At 36.7% G+C, this 18,590-nt stretch overlaps 2 protein-coding genes across 10 annotated transcripts in view; one reads left to right on the top strand and one right to left on the bottom strand.

Moving 5' to 3' along the window:
* The first annotated feature begins 5,341 nt into the window (after positions 1–5,341).
* LOC121371743 (enolase-phosphatase E1-like) lies at positions 5,342–13,653 on the top strand. Of its 2 annotated transcripts, none has more exons than XM_041497857.1 (6): positions 5,342–5,536; positions 9,245–9,346; positions 9,701–9,897; positions 10,860–10,992; positions 11,364–11,487; positions 12,643–13,653. In XM_041497857.1, exons 1-6 carry the CDS (start codon positions 5,429–5,431, stop codon positions 12,894–12,896), a joined length of 918 nt encoding a protein of 305 aa, XP_041353791.1. In that variant the 5' UTR covers positions 5,342–5,428; the 3' UTR covers positions 12,897–13,653. The 2 variants fall into 2 exon arrangements, with proteins under 2 accessions (XP_041353791.1, XP_041353792.1); XM_041497858.1 differs by lacking the exon at positions 5,342–5,536 and adding an exon at positions 6,492–6,533.
* Positions 13,654–14,406: 753 nt separating this feature from the next.
* The window catches only part of LOC121371741 (kinesin light chain-like), a 68,192-nt gene continuing 64,008 nt past the window's right edge, over positions 14,407–18,590 (bottom strand). For all 8 annotated transcript variants that reach the window (XM_041497852.1, XM_041497855.1, XM_041497851.1 and 5 more), the window contains one exon: positions 14,407–18,310. In XM_041497852.1, coding sequence (XP_041353786.1) covers positions 18,230–18,310 — 81 coding nt within the window. In that variant the 3' untranslated portion in view covers positions 14,407–18,229. The remainder of the gene's footprint in view (positions 18,311–18,590) is intronic.

Here is an 18,590-nt window from a genome sequence, read left to right as displayed (position 1 = left end):
TACTGATGATGAGGCCGAAGATGAAGAGAAATGAACACTAATATTATTCACATGTCGCCCTTAAGGCCTCTCGATGTAACCCAGTGTGTGCCCATTTTATATATGTGTCAGTGATTTGTAATTTTAGAAATAAATGAAAAACCAAACCATTGCGTTTGTTTTTTGTGTTTTTTACTCTATGACTAGATTTGTGATTGGATATTTCTACCGCTACTTTATAGTAGCAAGAGCTGTGTGTACAAGACAGAACATACCACGATCTTTGATATACCAGACATAATACACTAGTTGGCTATAGCTTAATGGGCCACCGACGGGGATCGATCCTAGATCGACCACTGTATTTACCTATTTGGTAATTAAAAAAGCCCTGTAAAAAGGCTTGTACTCTAGGGAAATACTTGTGTTTAAAATGCAGCTAAAAGATCATAGTTTAGGTCGGAGCGTTGAGTTGCAGTCATGCGTTCTTTCTTCAAAGCAATGGGCTGGGGATGTTTCACACACACACACACACACACACACACACACACACACACACACATTCCTTTCTTCCCTTAACACACATTCCTTTCTTCCCTTAACGCATATGCCTTTCTTTTTAACAAACATTCCTTTCTTCAAGACAAATATGTCTTTCTTTCCCTATGACTAAAACAAAACACTAAAAATTTGTATTCAATTAATCTTTATTTTACGAGGAAGGAAATATTTTATTTACTCAACACATTTTATTTATGGTTATACGGACATATGGACCACACAGATATTGATTGAGGAAACCCGCTGTCGCCACTTCATGGGCTACTCTTCCGATTAGCAGCAAGGGATCCTACACCATCCCACAGACAAGATAGTACATACCGTTGTCCAGTTGTGAAGCATTGGCTGGATATAGCCCAATGGGCCCACCGACGGGGATCGATCCCAGACCGACCCACATCAAGGGAACACTGAGCTGCGTCCCGTCCCCACAGGGTTATTAGAGGCTGCTTGAAAAAAACACCTCGTAACATAATAAATAAATAAACAAATAAATAATTAAAATAAAAACAAACTATAAATCTTCTTCGTTCCAGATAGAGTGCAACAAGACACAAGAATGTCAGAATCATAAAACACGTCTGTTCTCTAGCACAGTCACAAAGCAAATGAAGTGTAAACCATAAATCCATTCTTTTATACCTTCGAGTTCATCCAAAACAAAACTCGTTCACCACTGGTGACACTCGTTAGGGTTGCAGAAGTTACACTGAAGAAATCCCATCTGGTTTTGATGGTCGTCTTGCATGGCGCAGGGCACAATCGAGTTCAGCTCTGGTACAAAGTCACATATGACTGTGAAACAGCCTTTCAGTTTCTCCCATTGTTGTAGAGAAAGGAATATTCCCTTCTTCGAAGGTTTCACGGATTTAGTTTCATCACACCACCACCACTGACGCAGGTCCACCCCAGCAAAGTTCTTGTCGACGCTGACTTGGACGTTGGCACCAAGGTGTCTGAACAATTTTTCGTCTTTCCCCTGGTTTAATGCTGAAATTGTTTCGTCAATTTGGCTTTTACATCCACACAGTTCGATCCACTGTTTAAGACTAAGGACAGTACCTCGCTTGGTGGGGAAAGTTTTCCCCTTGTCACTGTCAAATTTCCTTATGTGAATAGCAGTGTCCCCTTTCCAGAAGTTGGCCACCACGTAGACGTTAGTTCCAAGTTCTAGACGACATCTCGCTTCATCACTTGTGGAACAGGCCATCTCTGGATTGAACGTAGATCTGATCGTTTTCGGCGAGCGAATGACAATTAAACCGTATCTAGCCTTTTTATACTCTTTCGTGCCAGTCTAAGTAGGTCAGGGGCCGGTCTAAGTAGGTCAGGGCCGGGTCAGTAGGACGTTGCACACGGCACAGTAGTCCGTGACGTCATCAAGGTCAAGGCCAGTCTAAGTAGGTCAGGCCAGTAGGACGAGGTCACGGCACAGGCCGTGACGTCATCAAGGTTAAGGTCACGGAAAGTAGGTCATGGGGCGCAACAGGCCTGGTTACTACTATCAACTAACAGACTTTTTAACGATTGTATTTACATATAAAATATATTTTTCAACATAAAATATTAGTGGCTGTATATTTAACGTGTTTCTGACCGTTCTAATATTTGTACTAGGTTAAATTTCATTTTATTTCCAAAAATATAATTTTTTCGTACGTACGAAATTATTTGAAGACAAAATCCAGTTTGGGCTTTTTACAAATATTAAGACGACCAGAAACACATTGAATATACAGACACTATATTCTAAACCAGAAAATATATTTAATATGTAAGTTTAATCGTAGAACTATTGTATTAGTCGGGAACATCTTAAAATGCAGCAAACTCAGGAATGTCCCTTTAATAATGGAATAACCGAAGATATGTTTCATATACGGTCGAACCTATGTTTGAACAGTCACTTGATAGAGATTCAAAGTATGCACTTTAAAAAAGTGGCTGGTCAGTCCAGAATATTATTTTGTCTACGACGTGTACAAGAAGATGTTACATGATATAACATGACAAGTCTAGACCTTTTGAGCTCATTTACAGCCGACGAAGAGGAATATTGATTGTGCGTGTGACATGACATGACAAGTTATTGACGTATTGTATAGATTGGGCCTACACCAGTTACAGTTCAGTTCATTTCACCCTTGGGGCATTGTAGAGTGCGTATAATGCAATATAAATATAAATATGTAATAATATGTATCGTATCCTCGTGAAATAATTGAAATCTCCCAAAGTTAAAAAACCCGACAATATAAAGGTTAAATGTACACCCATGGGGCACCATGCCCATCAACAATTCTCTGTTGTCAATTTGATAAAAACAAAAACACCCTGAAATACTATATACTTCTAGTGAAGGGGTCAGGGTGGGGAGAAGGGCAGGAGAAAACCACCATGATGACTTAAATTGTTCTGTATTCTGTTTGAAGCCAGTGATTTTTAGAAAAACCGTCGTTTAGCTCGACTGAAGTGCATGGGTCGAAGGATTGAAGCACATCAAGTACAGTGAACTACGTTAGAATTACCAGAAACGAAAGAACCATTGTTTTCGCCCCGTGAAGGCGCAATACACTTGATATTTTCGAGTTAATTATGCAAAGATCATACGTGGGAGGCTATCCTAAAGTTGCATAATGGCGATTTACCGTCAACATTATTAACTTTTTTGCTTTGAAGTGTAAAAGGTCGTATAGAACAAAATCGAAATACATTGGTTTCAATGAGAGCGTCTGCAAATCACATTCGACCATCCACGCGTTTGGTGTAAATGCCTAAACGCAAACCGTATCTGTCTGTACGCGTGCGGTTAGGATACGGCGATTGAAATCAACGATTTCAAAATTAATCGCTCGCATCGCACGCGGCCGGTAAAGGATACAGCTTTACTGACGTTTTACAGCCGACATTTAAGTGCGGGACGTACAGGCGCGGATTCAGGCGGGGGCCCAAGGGACCCGCCCCACCTATTTTTGGTGAAACAATATATATTACAGAATACACAAAAATGCAAAGTTATCTCGTCCATGCACCTGTCAAGGACCTTTAAATTCTATTTTCAAAACCTACAACGGGTTTTGGATCTAGATCCGCGCCTGACGTGGTAAAGCGCTCGTTTGATGCACAGTCTGTCAAGAGTCGATCCCCGTTGGTGAGACCATTGGGATATTTCTTGTTCCAACCAGTGCACCACAACTGGTAAATCAAAGGTCAAGGTATGCGCTATCCTGTCTATGAGAATGTGCATATAAAAGATCCCTTGCTAAAATGGAAAAATGTAGCGGGTTTCCTCTATTATGTCAAAAATACCAAATGTTCGATATCCAATAGACTATGATTAATAAATCAATATGCTCTAGTGGTGTCGAACAAAAACAAAACTCACTGCTGAATTGATGCCGGCAGCGCTAATATGGGACGAGCTTAAAATGTTATACCTTCGACTATATACCCATAAAAAATACCCCTAGATAATGTAATATAGGCCTACTAGTGTACTAGTAGAAAAAGAAATTGCGTTGTAATTTCCCAAACTGACATCTTATGACGGGTGCGCTCAACTGTATACGACGAAAATCGAGTTGTAAGAGCGCTCAGATTAGCAACTGGACAGTCGTAGTAGTCGTGAGAGCAGAAAGTTGGCCAACTTTGTGCTGTCAGTTGGAAGTCTGATCCTAGTATTGCGGAACTCTCAAAAGATAAATTTGTTTAACAACACTACAAGATCACGTTGGTTTATTAATCATCGGCTATTGATGATTGGTAATTTTGACAGTCTTAGAGAGGAAACCCATTAGTAGCTTGGGATATTTTATATACACCACCCCACAGGTAGGACTGAACATACCACGGACTTTGATATACCAGTCGTGGTGCACTGGCTGGAAATAATTAACCCAATGGACCCACCGATGGGGATCAATCCTAGACCGAGCGCGCTTCAGGCGAGCACTTTGCCGCCCCTCTAACGCCAGTAACGGCACAGCACAAAAAAAAAGGAAGAAGAAGAAAAAATGGATGTCATGCGCGTGCGAGTGCGAATAATTTTAACATGCTCATATTCCACTAATGTTTCGAGCATGTCCGTCCCGGGGCCTGTCTCTGGATAGCCAGTGACTTGCTCCGGGACAGAACAAAATTAAGGGGATCATTTTGAAATTTACATCCAAAAATTAAATAGTGGGCCTTTAAAATTTTGATGCGCATCTCAAATTAATATAATTAATAAAGAAAATTCTACTCATTAAATTTGGTCGCTAGATTAGAAATCAACGATTTACCCAGATGACCCTGACATTTTACTAATTATTAGGGATAATCTATCCCCTGATTTGTCTGTCGGGTTAATAGCTCCAAAATAATTGCATTGAAAACAACAACAACAACAACAACAAAAACCAAACAAAAAATCCCAACCCCAAACAAACCCATAAATAGAAGGGGGGGGGGGGGGAGAGTGTTCATAGCAGACGACTTTTTCATGAGAAAGACTGACCGTACCACAATGTATGGCTCACTAATGAAACGTGTATTCCATGTAATATACATGTTTTCAAACCTATCCACACATCATGTAGATATTTTGTCCAAGGTGTGAAATGAAAACCATTAAGCCGTGTATTTTATTTCGACCACTCAACTTCCCGTTAATTGGTTAACTTGTTTCCCTGTAATTTGCGATAACGCAAATTCATGACAGTTTATTTAAACCTGTTACCCGGTATCTCAATAGACGCGCGTAACAGTACATTCAAGGCTACTGAGTAGGGGAATAGTATCTAGCCAGCTAGTATTGAGGTCAGAGTCTGTAACGCACCTGTCCAAAGCAAGGGAAGGCTTGCACACGCTTCTTTGTTCCTTGTTCCTCAACGGCTTCATCACAGAAGATATGGCGCAGCAAAAACGAGGTTTAGAAGAGGCAGAAACCCTTCTTGGAGGTGTAAAAGCGTTGTTGCTCGATATCGAGGGGACGGTAACGCCAATTTCGTTCGTGAAGGTAAAACGATGACACTTTATCATGCTATGCAGTGTGTAGCGGCCTCTTCTGAGAGCCATCACTACATGTTGGTATGTTACTAATTGCGCCAATATTTGTGAAAAGGGTTGTTCCCAGCGAGTTCCTACGTTTTGATGGAATGGTACACATACTGATGATGTTAATGAGTTTCTTTAAAGACGGGTAGATAAAGGAATTGGTGGTCGATGGACGTAAAACGCCAAAGAGGAAGCGGCTACTAGATGACTTACAATGGTCCTAAGACTTGTTTACTAGTGGTAGCCTAGTATTTATGTGTGAACTCAACAACACCATTTTCATATAACGATAATAACCAAGCAATAGTTGTAACATGTTATTGATTTCTTATAAGCTTTTATTCGAAATATGCTGAACGCTCGACGAAACTTCATATTGTTTATAATATTTGTAAACTTGACGTTTGAACTGTGCCGCTAATGTAATGTTGTTGTTTTTTAAACTCGTCATGATTAGGCCTACTACACTGCTTAAGCTCTCGAAAAATTATTGTTATTACTATATAGCGTAAATACATTCTGCATATGAACTTGATGGGTGGTGGCCTTGTACGAATGGTTTTTTTGTTTTGTTTTGTTTTTATTAGTTTTTTTAAATTAAAACCCATTAAGTTCGTACACGTCAACTGTTTCTCATAGTAATAATGTATTGTAATATAATACATTGTTTATTAAATAAATATATTTAATAACATGAAATAAAAATAGCATCAAACGACAGGCAATGTAAAACGTACAAGTGCTCTCTGTTTAATTTGTACAATCAACACTGAAAACTACAATGATCACATGCCGGTCGGGAGTTCAAAGGAAAGCGGGAACCGCCCGGCTGTAGGTCACGTGATATCTCTTCCAGCCAGACGTAACGCTTATTCCGCATGAGATTGAAAAAGTAGTACGCAACGTAGATACTGGGTATTAACGGAATTGCGATGGATCGGTGTACGGGACGGAATCGGGTGGGTGGGGGAGTAATGATAGCAATGCTATTGACGTTAGGTTACCGAGGTGATGAGGTCGATTATTAATAACAGCCATTTGCTTATTTCAACATTAGGCTGTATGATCAATGGCCTTCGTATATCAACGTCAGACTTCGACGAGCCAGAGGTCTACTTTTGGAGTCTGGGATATTACACTGTCAATGTCAGGGACGCAGGGTTAGGGTTGGGGATGGGGGTGGGTCGATGATTGCGGACAACCCCTCCTCTGCTAAGGCTAAATCAGTATTTTACAGGCGATATTAGGTTATCGAACTTAATCTTATGTATTCTATAGGTGTCCAAGGATTATATAAATAAAGGAGTCTGCTAGGTTCGTATTGGGACACGCACACACACACACACCCTCCCCGATCCCGACCACGCTACATCCTGTACCGCTGATGGGGTACACCTCATAAGATAGTTTGTTTTGTTTAACGACACCACTAGAGCACATTAATTAATTAAACATCAACTATTGGATGTCAAAAGTTTGGTAATTCTGACTCCGTCATCGGAGAAAACCTGCAACATTTTTCCTAATGCAGCAAGGGATCTTTTATATGCACCATCCCACAGACAAGATAACACATGTCATACCACAGACTTTGATAATACCATTCGTGCACTGGCTAGAGCAAGAAATAGCTTGATGGACTCGCCGATTGGGATTGATCCTAGACCGACCACACATCAAGCGAGCGCTTTACTACTGGGCTACGTCCTGCCCCACTTCATAAGATAAATTTTTGACGTTTCACTTTAGCTGGGTGAAATGAAGTGCAGGCAATAACTTCGAGTGGTGGCTTTGTATATTTTAAAAGGTTATTTTTTTTCATTATGACTTTTTCTTTTCAATTGATTTGCAGTACATAGCAGATATTCCCCAGACACGCACACTAATAAACCTCACCCTAACCCTTGGAAATCCAGCTGGTCAATGTGGCACTGTGGTAGATCAGTGTAACATGCTGTCTGCTATGTCTAAATCAGTCTCTGATCACTGAGTGTTTCTAAAATTGTGTGTACACATTAGGATCAGAAGGGGACAGAGATTGGCACCTTTTAAACCGTTGAGTGCATCATTAAAACATTTCTTTTAATTTAATTTTATGTGACTTTATTAAGTGGAGTTGTGGTGCATTGCCATTAGCTGGTGATTAACAGTGGTGGTGGTGGTGGGGGGGGGGGGGGGTCAAGAGGGCTTTGGAGCTGCATGGCCTTACACCTCAGACCATATTAAATAATAACTAGGATTTAGAAGATGCCGGCAAAGGAGTTACTAGCTATATATATATATTAATTTGCCTTTCAACTGAGGTGATGCCATATAACTGTAAATAAAATGTGTTGAGTTCGTCTTTAAATGAAACATTTCCTTCAACTGGGGGGGGGGGGGGGGGGGGGGGAGGAGGGGCAGTGCATCTGATGACTGTGCATTAAACTTGGTTATGTAGTACTGTAGTACTGTAGTACATGTATTTGTATGTTGATCCATAACTAATTTTAATTATCCCCAGTATAGTGCTTTGCCCGTATGTGACGCATGGTGTCACCACTCGTCTGATTTTCATGAAACATTACATACACCAATATGATTGTGATACCTAAAACAAGTTTGCATTTTGCCTCTCTGCTTCAAAAGTCAAGGTTACAGTTAGTAAAATAGAAATTATGTCACCACTATACCAACGTAAAATTTGCCTTTTCTGTGTCAAAGGTCAAGGTCACTTATAAAAATGGAAATTATCTCTACCAACTTCATTTCTCATTGATTTTTATGAAATGTCACAGGAACATGATGAAATCTTGAGTGTATTATGCTTCTCTATATAAAAGGTCAAGGACATTGTCACTAAAAATTATGTCACTGTTCTACTGACTATTTTTCATGAAACTTCATGCATATGAATATCTTCATGATATCATGAAGTTCACATTTCGTCTGCTTCAAAGGTGAAGGTTACTGTTACTAAAAATAAAATCTTTTGGTTCAAACATTTGATAGATGAAAATATTTCATCTGATTCCCATCATTGTAGGTATCTCACATTATGTAGGTGGAGTGGTTGTCCAAGTGGGGGGACTTGGCCCTGTGGTAAAATGCTCGCCTGATGCATGATCGGTGTAGGATCGATCCCCGTCGGTGGTATATCAAAGGCTATACTTTCTGTGGGATGGTAGCAGATGTTTTCTCAAAGATTGAATTAAAATTAACAAATGTTTGACATCCAATAGCCATTGATTAATAAATCAATATGCTCTTGTGGTGTCATTAAACAAAAGCAAACTTTAGCTTGCCCATGGTTTATTGAGTTGTAGTGTCGATTGCCCTTAATGGATCCAGATTTTTTCTGCATCCAAACTAGTGCCCCACAGCTGCTGCATCAGAGGCTATATATACTGTCTATATATATATATATATATGAGAAAATGCATATATTATACATGCATATAGGATCCCTTGTTACTTTTCGATAGAGAGAGTGTCAAAATAATTGTTTATTAAACATGAAACAGCTGTAGTTTAAGTTACACGATAACATAGCATTGGCTTCGATATCATCAACAGTTTCGATAGAATATGATACAATACCATAACTATATTTTTAGATGTGCTGAGGTGTTGTTAAACAAATATTCCTTTTCTTTCTATGAAATTATGAATTAAATCTGTTATTTTTCAGGATACACTCTTTAAATATGTCCTTGATAATTTGGAAAGCTATGTCATGAAACATTACGATGACACAGAGTTGCAAAAAGACATTGCAGCATTGCGAGAGCTGGTAAGTATTTAAGGGAGTTGTACATGGGCGGGGGTGGGTAGTATTGTTTTCAGAAAGTGTATAATTAATAACCCCTAAAAACATCTTTGGTGATGGGGGATGAACTTTAGTTTACTACTTTTCTGTTTATTATTTTAAAACCAAAAGACTAAGAACATATATACCAGTAAATAAATAATGACTTAGGAAGTTTATCCTGCGAAGATTAGAATTCAACTAGGGAAGTGGAGGGGGAGGGGGCAATGCATAATCTTAGGAGTTGAGCGGGCAGAGCCCTGTTTGATTTTATTTTTGTGGACTTAACAATGATAAGAATTTATTGTTTAGCTGATGCATTTTTATTTATTGTTGTAGTCTAAGAAAGATAAAGAAGCCAACACAGAAGGAGTTGTAGAGATTCCCAATGGCGACGGCAGTAAGGATGAGATTGTTAAGGGTGTGTGTGAGAACGTCAAATGGCAGATGAAGCAGGACAGGAAGTCGACGGAACTCAAACAGCTACAGGGTCACATCTTCAAGGAGGCGTACAAGAACGGCGGAGTCTCAGCAGAGTCAGTATCTTGCATCTTTACATCCCTCCAGTCAGTGGGCCACTAAACACAGGATCGACAAAATATAAATATAAATGCAGACATAACAGTTAATAATCAAAAGATCCAGTTATTAAAACAAATTTAGAATTAAATGTTAGCCTAAACGTTTTTGGAAATTTTCAATTTGCAACATTTTTTATTTATTTGAGATTACTGAACTGATTTTGTGAGGATCAAAGTGGATGGAATGAAAAATGAAATCGTAAACAAAACACATTAATATAATTTAATATTTTACTTCAAAGAAAAATGATTACCTTCATGGCAAGTCACATTTTATTCAAAACTTATTACTGTGGATTAATAGATATATTTTTTAAAATGTAGAACAATACATAGAACTAATTATACACAGCTTGAACTTAATGATGTCACCGATGGCAATTGCCGCAGTTGCATTATGAATTGCTGTAGGTTAGGGACATTACCAATGGCAATTTTTCACCACTGGATGAAAGATATTGCTGTCACTTGAAAGAATTCTTTTTGGTTTTTATATTTGTTTCAAATGTTACTTTCTTAAGGTGAGCAAAAACATTTCAAACTTGTCGTAGGCTAAAATATTCTTAATTCGGGCCCTGATTATGGTTAAAAATTAGTTTATATTGGTTTTAGCACAATATTGAACAGGCAAATATTTTAACGATGGCAGTTTTTTTGCCTCTGAATAAAAATGTTTTTCAAAATCAGTGTACGGATGCTCAAAATTGCCGTAGATAAACCTTTTGCCTGCAGTAAAAACATTTTAAAATTGCCATAGGTACCAAATACCAGTACCAGTTCGGGCCCTGATTAAGGCTAAAATGAGTTCATATTGATTTTAGCATGATATTGAACTATTCATTGACGACTGGTATGTGTAATACATAATTTAATGCATGGACACCAAGTTTTCACAGTAATGAATTGTGTATTTGTAGGTTGTTTGAAGATGTTGCCCCGGTGCTACGACAGCTTTTTGATGAAGGACTACAGCTTTATGTGTTTTCTTCTGGCAGCGTTGAAGCTCAGAAACTTTTCTTTGCACACACGTCGGATGGAGATCTAACAGATGTAAGGATATTACAGTGTTCAACAAATGTTTGAGAAAGTTGGAAGGCATCACAGAAACTTTGGCTAGTGCTCTATGCAGGGCTTCTAGATTATGGTAGCCCCGCTCCCTTGGCTATTGATATTCAATGTTGGGCATGCAAATAACTACTATTGCCATGCACAACGGCTAGTGAAAAAAAAAGAGTCCAATGTTGCAGTTAAGTTTCTTTTGTATGGTAAATATGCATATCCTGTCCCCCCTTTTTTTTAGAATTTCTGCTTTCAGATTAAATTTTGCCTTATGTGTGAAAATATTTTATGCAACCCCCCAAAAAGAAGTGAAAAACTAAAAAGTCATATACCTGGTAAAAACATCATATTGTTTATTTTAGGTATTTTCTGGTTACTACGATACCACAGTAGGCGGTAAAACAGAAAGCAGTAGCTACAAAACCATAACCACAGAAATCGGAAACGAACCAGATGAAATCTTGTTTCTCACAGATACTCCAGAAGGTGGGTTTTAATTCAGTATTCACATTAAAACTAAGTACATATGCTTTTTGAGAGTATCGAGTCTGCACTGTAACTTGTCTTTTGTTTAAGTGTTGTGCAAGCAGAAGAACACTTTGGTCGATGGCAGCTGTCAGTTATAGCCACTCTATAAAATGTTGAATAGTCCAATGAGTTATCTCCCTTTGTTTTAATGTTAAATTTCACATAAATAAGACTTAACAAAAAAATTAACCTAGAGAGGATATCCCATACATACACAAATGATGATGAGATAAATGGTGACGCTGCAGTATTTCCATTTCGGTATGGAACTACTTGATGGAGCTATGCTTCATGCTTGTTGTCAGTTGAACCATCTCGATATCACCCTGAGACCAGGGTACATGGAACCATGTAACGGCTCCCATTCAGGATATACATTCGGGAGACACACCATAATTGCACCTGTGAAGAGAGTGAAATTTGGTGTGTGTGGCTTTACCCACTGAGCATAGGGGTGCTCAGTTTCCTTCTGCAGTAAAATTATGGAAATATATTGTTAGATGTTAGAAATGCTTCTTCATTTCAAAAACAGATTTAAAATACAAATAAACAAGATCCCACAGTACCGTGTTATTTCTATGAAGGTGAGAGAAGCAACTTTGTTTGGGTACCAGTTATGGTCATAAATTTGTAACAACCCTTCTTGGTACTTGTGGTCACCCAAATGAAGACGCTGATTTTTTTAAAAAGATTTTGTCCATTGAACAATGTAGCTCATAATACCCATTTACCCAGTTATTGTAATGTTAACTGCCATACTCTTTATTATTCGATGACTCAAACCTTAGGGTTAAAGAAAATATTTCTCTGTTTTAATCGGTTCAAATATTCTTTATAAATAGCATTTTGAGAATAATTAAGCATTCATCATCTAAATGGTTTGCTCCTCTCTTCTGTCCTTCTTTCTTACTGATCTTCGTATTACTTTTCTATCTTTCTGATAGCCATAATAGAAATAATGTTATTCTTTTGGTTCCGTCATCTTTTTCAAAAATTAATTACGGGTATGTGTTAAATATAGGGAGGCCTAGACCAAAATCACCTATTAATAATAAATAATCTTACTATAGTTGTACCCAACATTAACTTACATGTATGCTATATGATTGACAGAGGCTAGTGCTGCAGTAGAGGCAGGGATTCGAAGCACGCTGGTAATACGGCCGGGAAACGAGGATCTCACAGACGAACACTTACAGAACTTTTCTTGCATCGAGAGATTTGACGAGCTGTTTGGTGATGAAGATGACGAGGAGGATCTGAAGCGGTTTCACGGGGAGGGTGATGGGGAGTGTGACGATGACGACGACGATGAACCAGAAGAGGAGGAGGAGGAGCAAGATGAAGAAAACGCGGAGGATGCGTAATCCTTCCATAGATCTGTTCTGTGAATGGTCGTAAAGTCCGACCACTTTCAGCTTTACAGTGACTTGACAGACAAAACTTGTGGCAGCCGTTTTGAAATATTCTCATTTGTTCCATATCATGTTGTTTTTTGTTTTTCTTTAGTTTTGTTCATTTGTTCATTTTAGAAGGGTTTTTTTCTTTTTTAGATTTCCTGTACTTCTGAAATGAAATATGCGACATATGTACATTGTATACAGTGTTTATATTGTGACGGTCTCTTGCCAAGTGCTTCTCTGTTCTTGTAGGTTTGTGTTATGTTCATTGTGCATGGATCAGTGGTGACTAGTCATCTGCTGTTTTAGCTGCTTTTTAACGTTGTTTTATTTAGCACCAGTGTAGGTGTACAACAATATTTGACCTAGTTTCCACAGGTCAGCCTGGCAAACCAATATTATTTCTCAACGGTTGACCATTTGTTGTTCTACATTGTTATTGTCTTGTTTACAAATGCTGTATAGTTTTTATCCAGTTTCTATTGAATATAGCTGCATTTTAGTTTGTTTCCGTGTATGACAAGTTTGGCATTGTATACAATGTACGTACAGCCATCCCACCAAGTGTTTCTCCAACGTGTTGTTGTTTTCTATATTATCGTATTTAATGTCTTGTTTACTAGTGATGCTATACACTAGTTGTTTATATTCCAACATCTGTGCTGGGTAAGTGGATCACTCTCCCATTCTACTCCAGAAATAAAATGTAGTTTCGTAATTTAAATTTGGTTTTTATTGTCGCTTCCAAATTTATTTTTATTGCTAAAACTGAAGCTACACATGTAGCGACCGTATCACAAATCTTCTGTTTGACCAATCAATAAAGCTTATGGAAGCACAGATTGAACAGGACAAAAATCAACTCGACTGGAATGCTGCCGACTTGTTTAGATCCGCCCCATTATTTTGCTTAGACCTAAATCTATTTAAACGAGCATTCTAAGAGTACCAGTAAAGCAATACATGTCCCCTACCAGGCCCTAAAAACATTTCTCGTCCTAAGTTTAAGGACCTTAATTCTGCCAAAAATGAGTAAATCTTCGTGAAAGTCGAACCATGTTCCTGTACGGCAAAGCAATACACAAAATGTCAACGGAAATAACCTATGATGTCCAAATAGATAGTATTATGAAGGTTGTGTATGCCAAGGTCACAATGACACAAAATAAAAAACCAATACACAAAAAAAAAAACCCACCTTATGGTAGGCCATTAAGCACTGTTGGTAAAACATCCTTGTTATAAATATTTCATATTGCAGTTGTAAACTTTAAAATTAAAAGATATCAAACTACCAAACGTGTGACAACATCGCAGGTTATTCCCTAGGACCCTTCATATAAGGCACATGAGAGAAAAAAAAAGGTCTGAAAAACTATATGAAAGACAGAAGGATGGAAACAAAACTTATAGTCCCCTCCGATTGGACCAGATGGGGACTAACAAGATGAGCTATTACACAACACAAAGCCATCCATTTATATCATTTGCTTTAATAAATTATCAGTATTGAAGTAAAGCAACTGTACAGTAAATTGTCATAAACTGACAAACACTGCTCAGTTCAAATAAACATGAAGCATAAACCCAACGATGTATGGCAGCTTACATGATTCAATTCACTCACACAATGTCTGTAGCCTACTGGCTTGCTTTTAAAATTTACATGGTGAACAGGCAACATAATATACATTCTTCATCTTGCATTCTAGACAGTTACATAAAATCGAACAGCTTGATGAACAATACAAAGTACACTAACTACAGGTTTTTTTTTTTACTGAAGCAACACAACATTTGCATTTTTATCTAGAGGTTTTGCAAGACATATAACATGGTGTTTTAAACCGATTCTGATGAGACCTGCAAAGAAAGATGACCAAATCCCTCCCCTTCCCAACCAATGTGATATTTCCTAATAAAAGTAAAATCATTTGCATGTCTGTAAACAATAGATCTACCAAAATCTGTAGGACACCATTATTAATGCCTCCTCCTATTAAAAAAAATTGCACCAAGACTGATTATCTTGTAGGTTATTCTATCAATTTCAAACATACTGTAAAAAATAATGACTAGTGATCATACTAAATCCTTGTCGGGTTGACCATCTTTCTAAACATTTGCAGGCATGCTGATAAACTGCATACAGAAATCATTTTCACATATATAGCCTCTTACAGAACAAGTATTCATTCAATATAACAGTTGTTACTTTTAACACCTCTCTTGAAAAGAAAGAGGAGGCTAAATTTATAATGCCCGTTTTTATCTTCATACATTTACAATGCTTAAACCTTCTGCATTAAAAAAAAAAACTTCGTAAATTTGGGCCCTTCTTTCTTACACCAAAACACTTCTCACGACAATTATTTCTTTCACTAAAACTGGAAGATCCAAACTTCAACACGAAGCAGCATCCATTCCTGAGAAGGCATAAAATAGTAATTGTTCACCATTTCACAACTTTATACACCCCGACGAAGCATTTTCTATTTCTAAATGCAATGTGTATATTTTTGTTCTAAAAGCTGCTATGCTGACAAATGCAAAACAAAATGTTTCAGTAATATATAGATTTCTTTGTAATATACATGCACATGTTTATCTATGGCCATCTAATTTGTGGGTATAATGACAAGTCATTATCAATATACTAATTGCTAGATGGTTAAGACTTCCATTAATACAAGATATAAATAACATTTAAAATTAGCAATCACAGAAGCACCTCTCTATTAACCATATTAAATTGGTTTTGTGTTACACTGATATTCGATTATGATTATTAAGTTTTAATAAGTTATCCAGAAAAAGATATAAACTATATATTTTTTATTTCTAGGACAAAGTGAAAGCTAGCAATACATGGACAAATGTTATTACAACCTGTTCACTAAATTACTTTTTTGGCCAAATTCAAATCTCTGAAAAATACTTTACACATTCCGGTGTGCCAAAACATCTTACTATTCAAACACTATGTAAAAGATTAGTCCACTAAAAGGGTTTTTACCTCTAAAAGTTTGTAATGCCCATTTGGGATGTTTCACACAAAACATATTTTTTCTTCATCTTCAAAGTAAACACTTTTACATTCAAATTGGTAAAATGTCACTTATAAATTTGGAGTGAAATGTAACATTATTTTTAGTTTGGGGAATTGTGCTGAACAATGGGCGATTTAAAAAAACAACCTCTAAAATACATTATGATCCTAAATACACAATTATCACCTCAAAAAGTAAAATTTGGCAATATTTTTTAAACATTTTTTTTTTTTTAAACCTCTAAATCAAGATATGATTTCCAACTGCAATAAAGTGTGAGTGAAAATGATTAATACAGCACACTCCATAGTTCCACGAGAATTTTTCCTACCTACGAGTCAACAACATGAATAGATAGAGCACCATAGCAACCACCACTAGAAACCCCAAATACTCTACCCAACTACAGCTGTACACACGTCATGCTTAAAATGATGATGATGATATTGACATTTTAATAAGATAATTTCAGTTTAGGATGGTCATTTGTGCAGATATTTTTTATTAGTTATGTAAAGAGGGATATTTACATTATATATATATATATATTACTACAAGTAACTAGAACTAAGGGTTGGGACTGGGTAAGAGTAACAGATCTTGCAAGAATTTGCTCAGCATTTCAACCTATTCATAACAGTATTAAATAATATACATGTGTATGTATGTATAGATATGTTTACAGTTTAGTATAATTAAAGATCATAGAAAATGTTGGTACATCTGAAATTTTCCATTAAATGCATTATACACATACAGCTTCTTCCTACAACCAGTTAAAAATCATATATCATTAATATATTTAAATTTCATCCTAATTTTGTATGAAAATATACAAAAACAAAAACACCAAAACCTATAGCACTTTTATGCTATAAATTGTCATAATTTCAATCTTTCAATATTAAAACCATTTTAAACTTTAAACAGAGAAATGCTGAATACAATTATTTAAAAAAAAAAAATCCAGTTATTTTATATATGTATATTTTTTAAAAGCAACATTCCCACACCAGTATTTTTGTCTCCACATTATTACTGGGAAGTATTTGATAATAACTAGATTAATGAAACATAAATGCAATTTGTATTGTGGTTTGGGGGTTTTTCTTGTCTTTTTTGAGGGTTTTTTTTGGGAGGTCAATTTAGCTAGCATAATACAATCCCAGGCTATGTGAGCAATCTGGTTTGATTTTCCTTCAACAGCACCAAGACAAGTTACAGTATACAGAAGTCTAAGATAACACTCTTAATAACAAACACCTCTCTCGAAAATTTTCGAAAACTGATAGAGAAATGTTGCATTTAACAGTGTGTACTGCAATCCTCAAACATGATTGCTCACAAAGACCCGATTTCAAGCAAATAATTATTAAAAAAAAAAAAAAAAAAAAAAAAAAATTAAAAAAAAACAACGTATTCAGAATATCTATCAATCAGTTTGATTATTTTTTGTATCAGCCACCCCTGAACATAAAATAAACCCCATAAACATCTGATCAATGTGCACGGCTGGAACAGCATTTTTGCGACCATGCTAAAGTTTTTGTGTAATTAAATATTAAAGCCCCGAAATAATTCTTTTTAAAAATTATCTTTTTCAAGTAAAATTAAACTCTCAAACTGATACCTTTTATCACATAAACTTTAGATGTTACCTCTTTCTGCTTTCAATATAACCAAACACTGAGCAGAAATAGTTAATCTGTATTATGACATTGGTGTATAACTTGTCTTACAAGTAGGTTTTCTAATCTTAAATAACAAAAGACTGAAGTAGTATTACTTATAAAAGTCTGATAGCAATTCTAGAAAAAAACAAATGTTACTTATCCACCAATGTTGAAAAACAGCATAAACATCAAAGCCACATTGCATAACAATGTTTTTTTACACAGCGTGATGACAAAGCGCCATGTCCAAACGGTTGCTGGAAATGATAAAAGTATGATGTGCACTGCTCAGCTCCTATTATGCTTTCCCCTTTCGAACAGTGCAATGTCAACAAAGCAAGTCATGAAAGACACGAAGTGGCCCACAAACATGGATGTGAAAACGGCAAACCATGCACACTGCAGTAAAACAGGAACGAATTGCTAATTCCTGCGTTATGTGCGGGTCCTGGTTTTTCAGAATGGCGTGATGATGGTCAGAACGTGCACATCGTAACCCAACCGATTTCATCAGTCGGCGGTGGACCGAGGTAAATATCATTTACAACATTAAAATCATTTCTAAATTAGCCAGCTGTCAAAACAACTGTCCTGATAAATGTTCCGTACTAGCTGTTCTACCCCGAATCCGCAAATCACCAACTGATCTTCGACTTTCCTACAAAATAGAAGTAAAAATAACCAAAAAATTAATATTAAAAAACCTCAGGCAATTCAATGACAAAGAAGTGTAAACTTAAACTAACCATTTCAGTTGTAACATAATAAGCAACATATTACAACTCCACTGTTGCCATACAAAATACAGAAATATTTGTAATTTTTTTATTATTTAGAATTGAAAAGTTTAACAGCCTGTCACTTTGAGGCCTGCTTTATTATGATTAAGAAAACCAGTGCATTAAGAGTTTGAATCCACTCACAACCAAATTTTCAAT

The sequence above is a fragment of the Gigantopelta aegis genome, chromosome 4 (genome assembly GCF_016097555.1).
Source record: "Gigantopelta aegis isolate Gae_Host chromosome 4, Gae_host_genome, whole genome shotgun sequence".
NCBI classification, from domain to species: Eukaryota; Metazoa; Mollusca; class Gastropoda; order Neomphalida; family Peltospiridae; genus Gigantopelta; species Gigantopelta aegis.
The sequence above is the reverse complement of the archived record's forward strand: the minus strand, read 5'-3'. Positions and strand labels throughout refer to the sequence as shown.

Excerpts from the sequence above, each read along its gene's own strand:
- LOC121371743 (XM_041497857.1), top strand. The coding sequence starts at position 5,429 with ATGGCGCAGCAAAAACGAGGTTTAGAAGAGGCAGAAACCCTTCTTGGA. Across the intron at positions 5,537-9,244 it reads CGCCAATTTCGTTCGTGAAG|GATACACTCTTTAAATATGT; the intron begins GTAAAACGATGA and ends GTTATTTTTCAG. Across the intron at positions 11,488-12,642 it reads TCTCACAGATACTCCAGAAG|AGGCTAGTGCTGCAGTAGAG; the intron begins GTGGGTTTTAAT and ends TATGATTGACAG.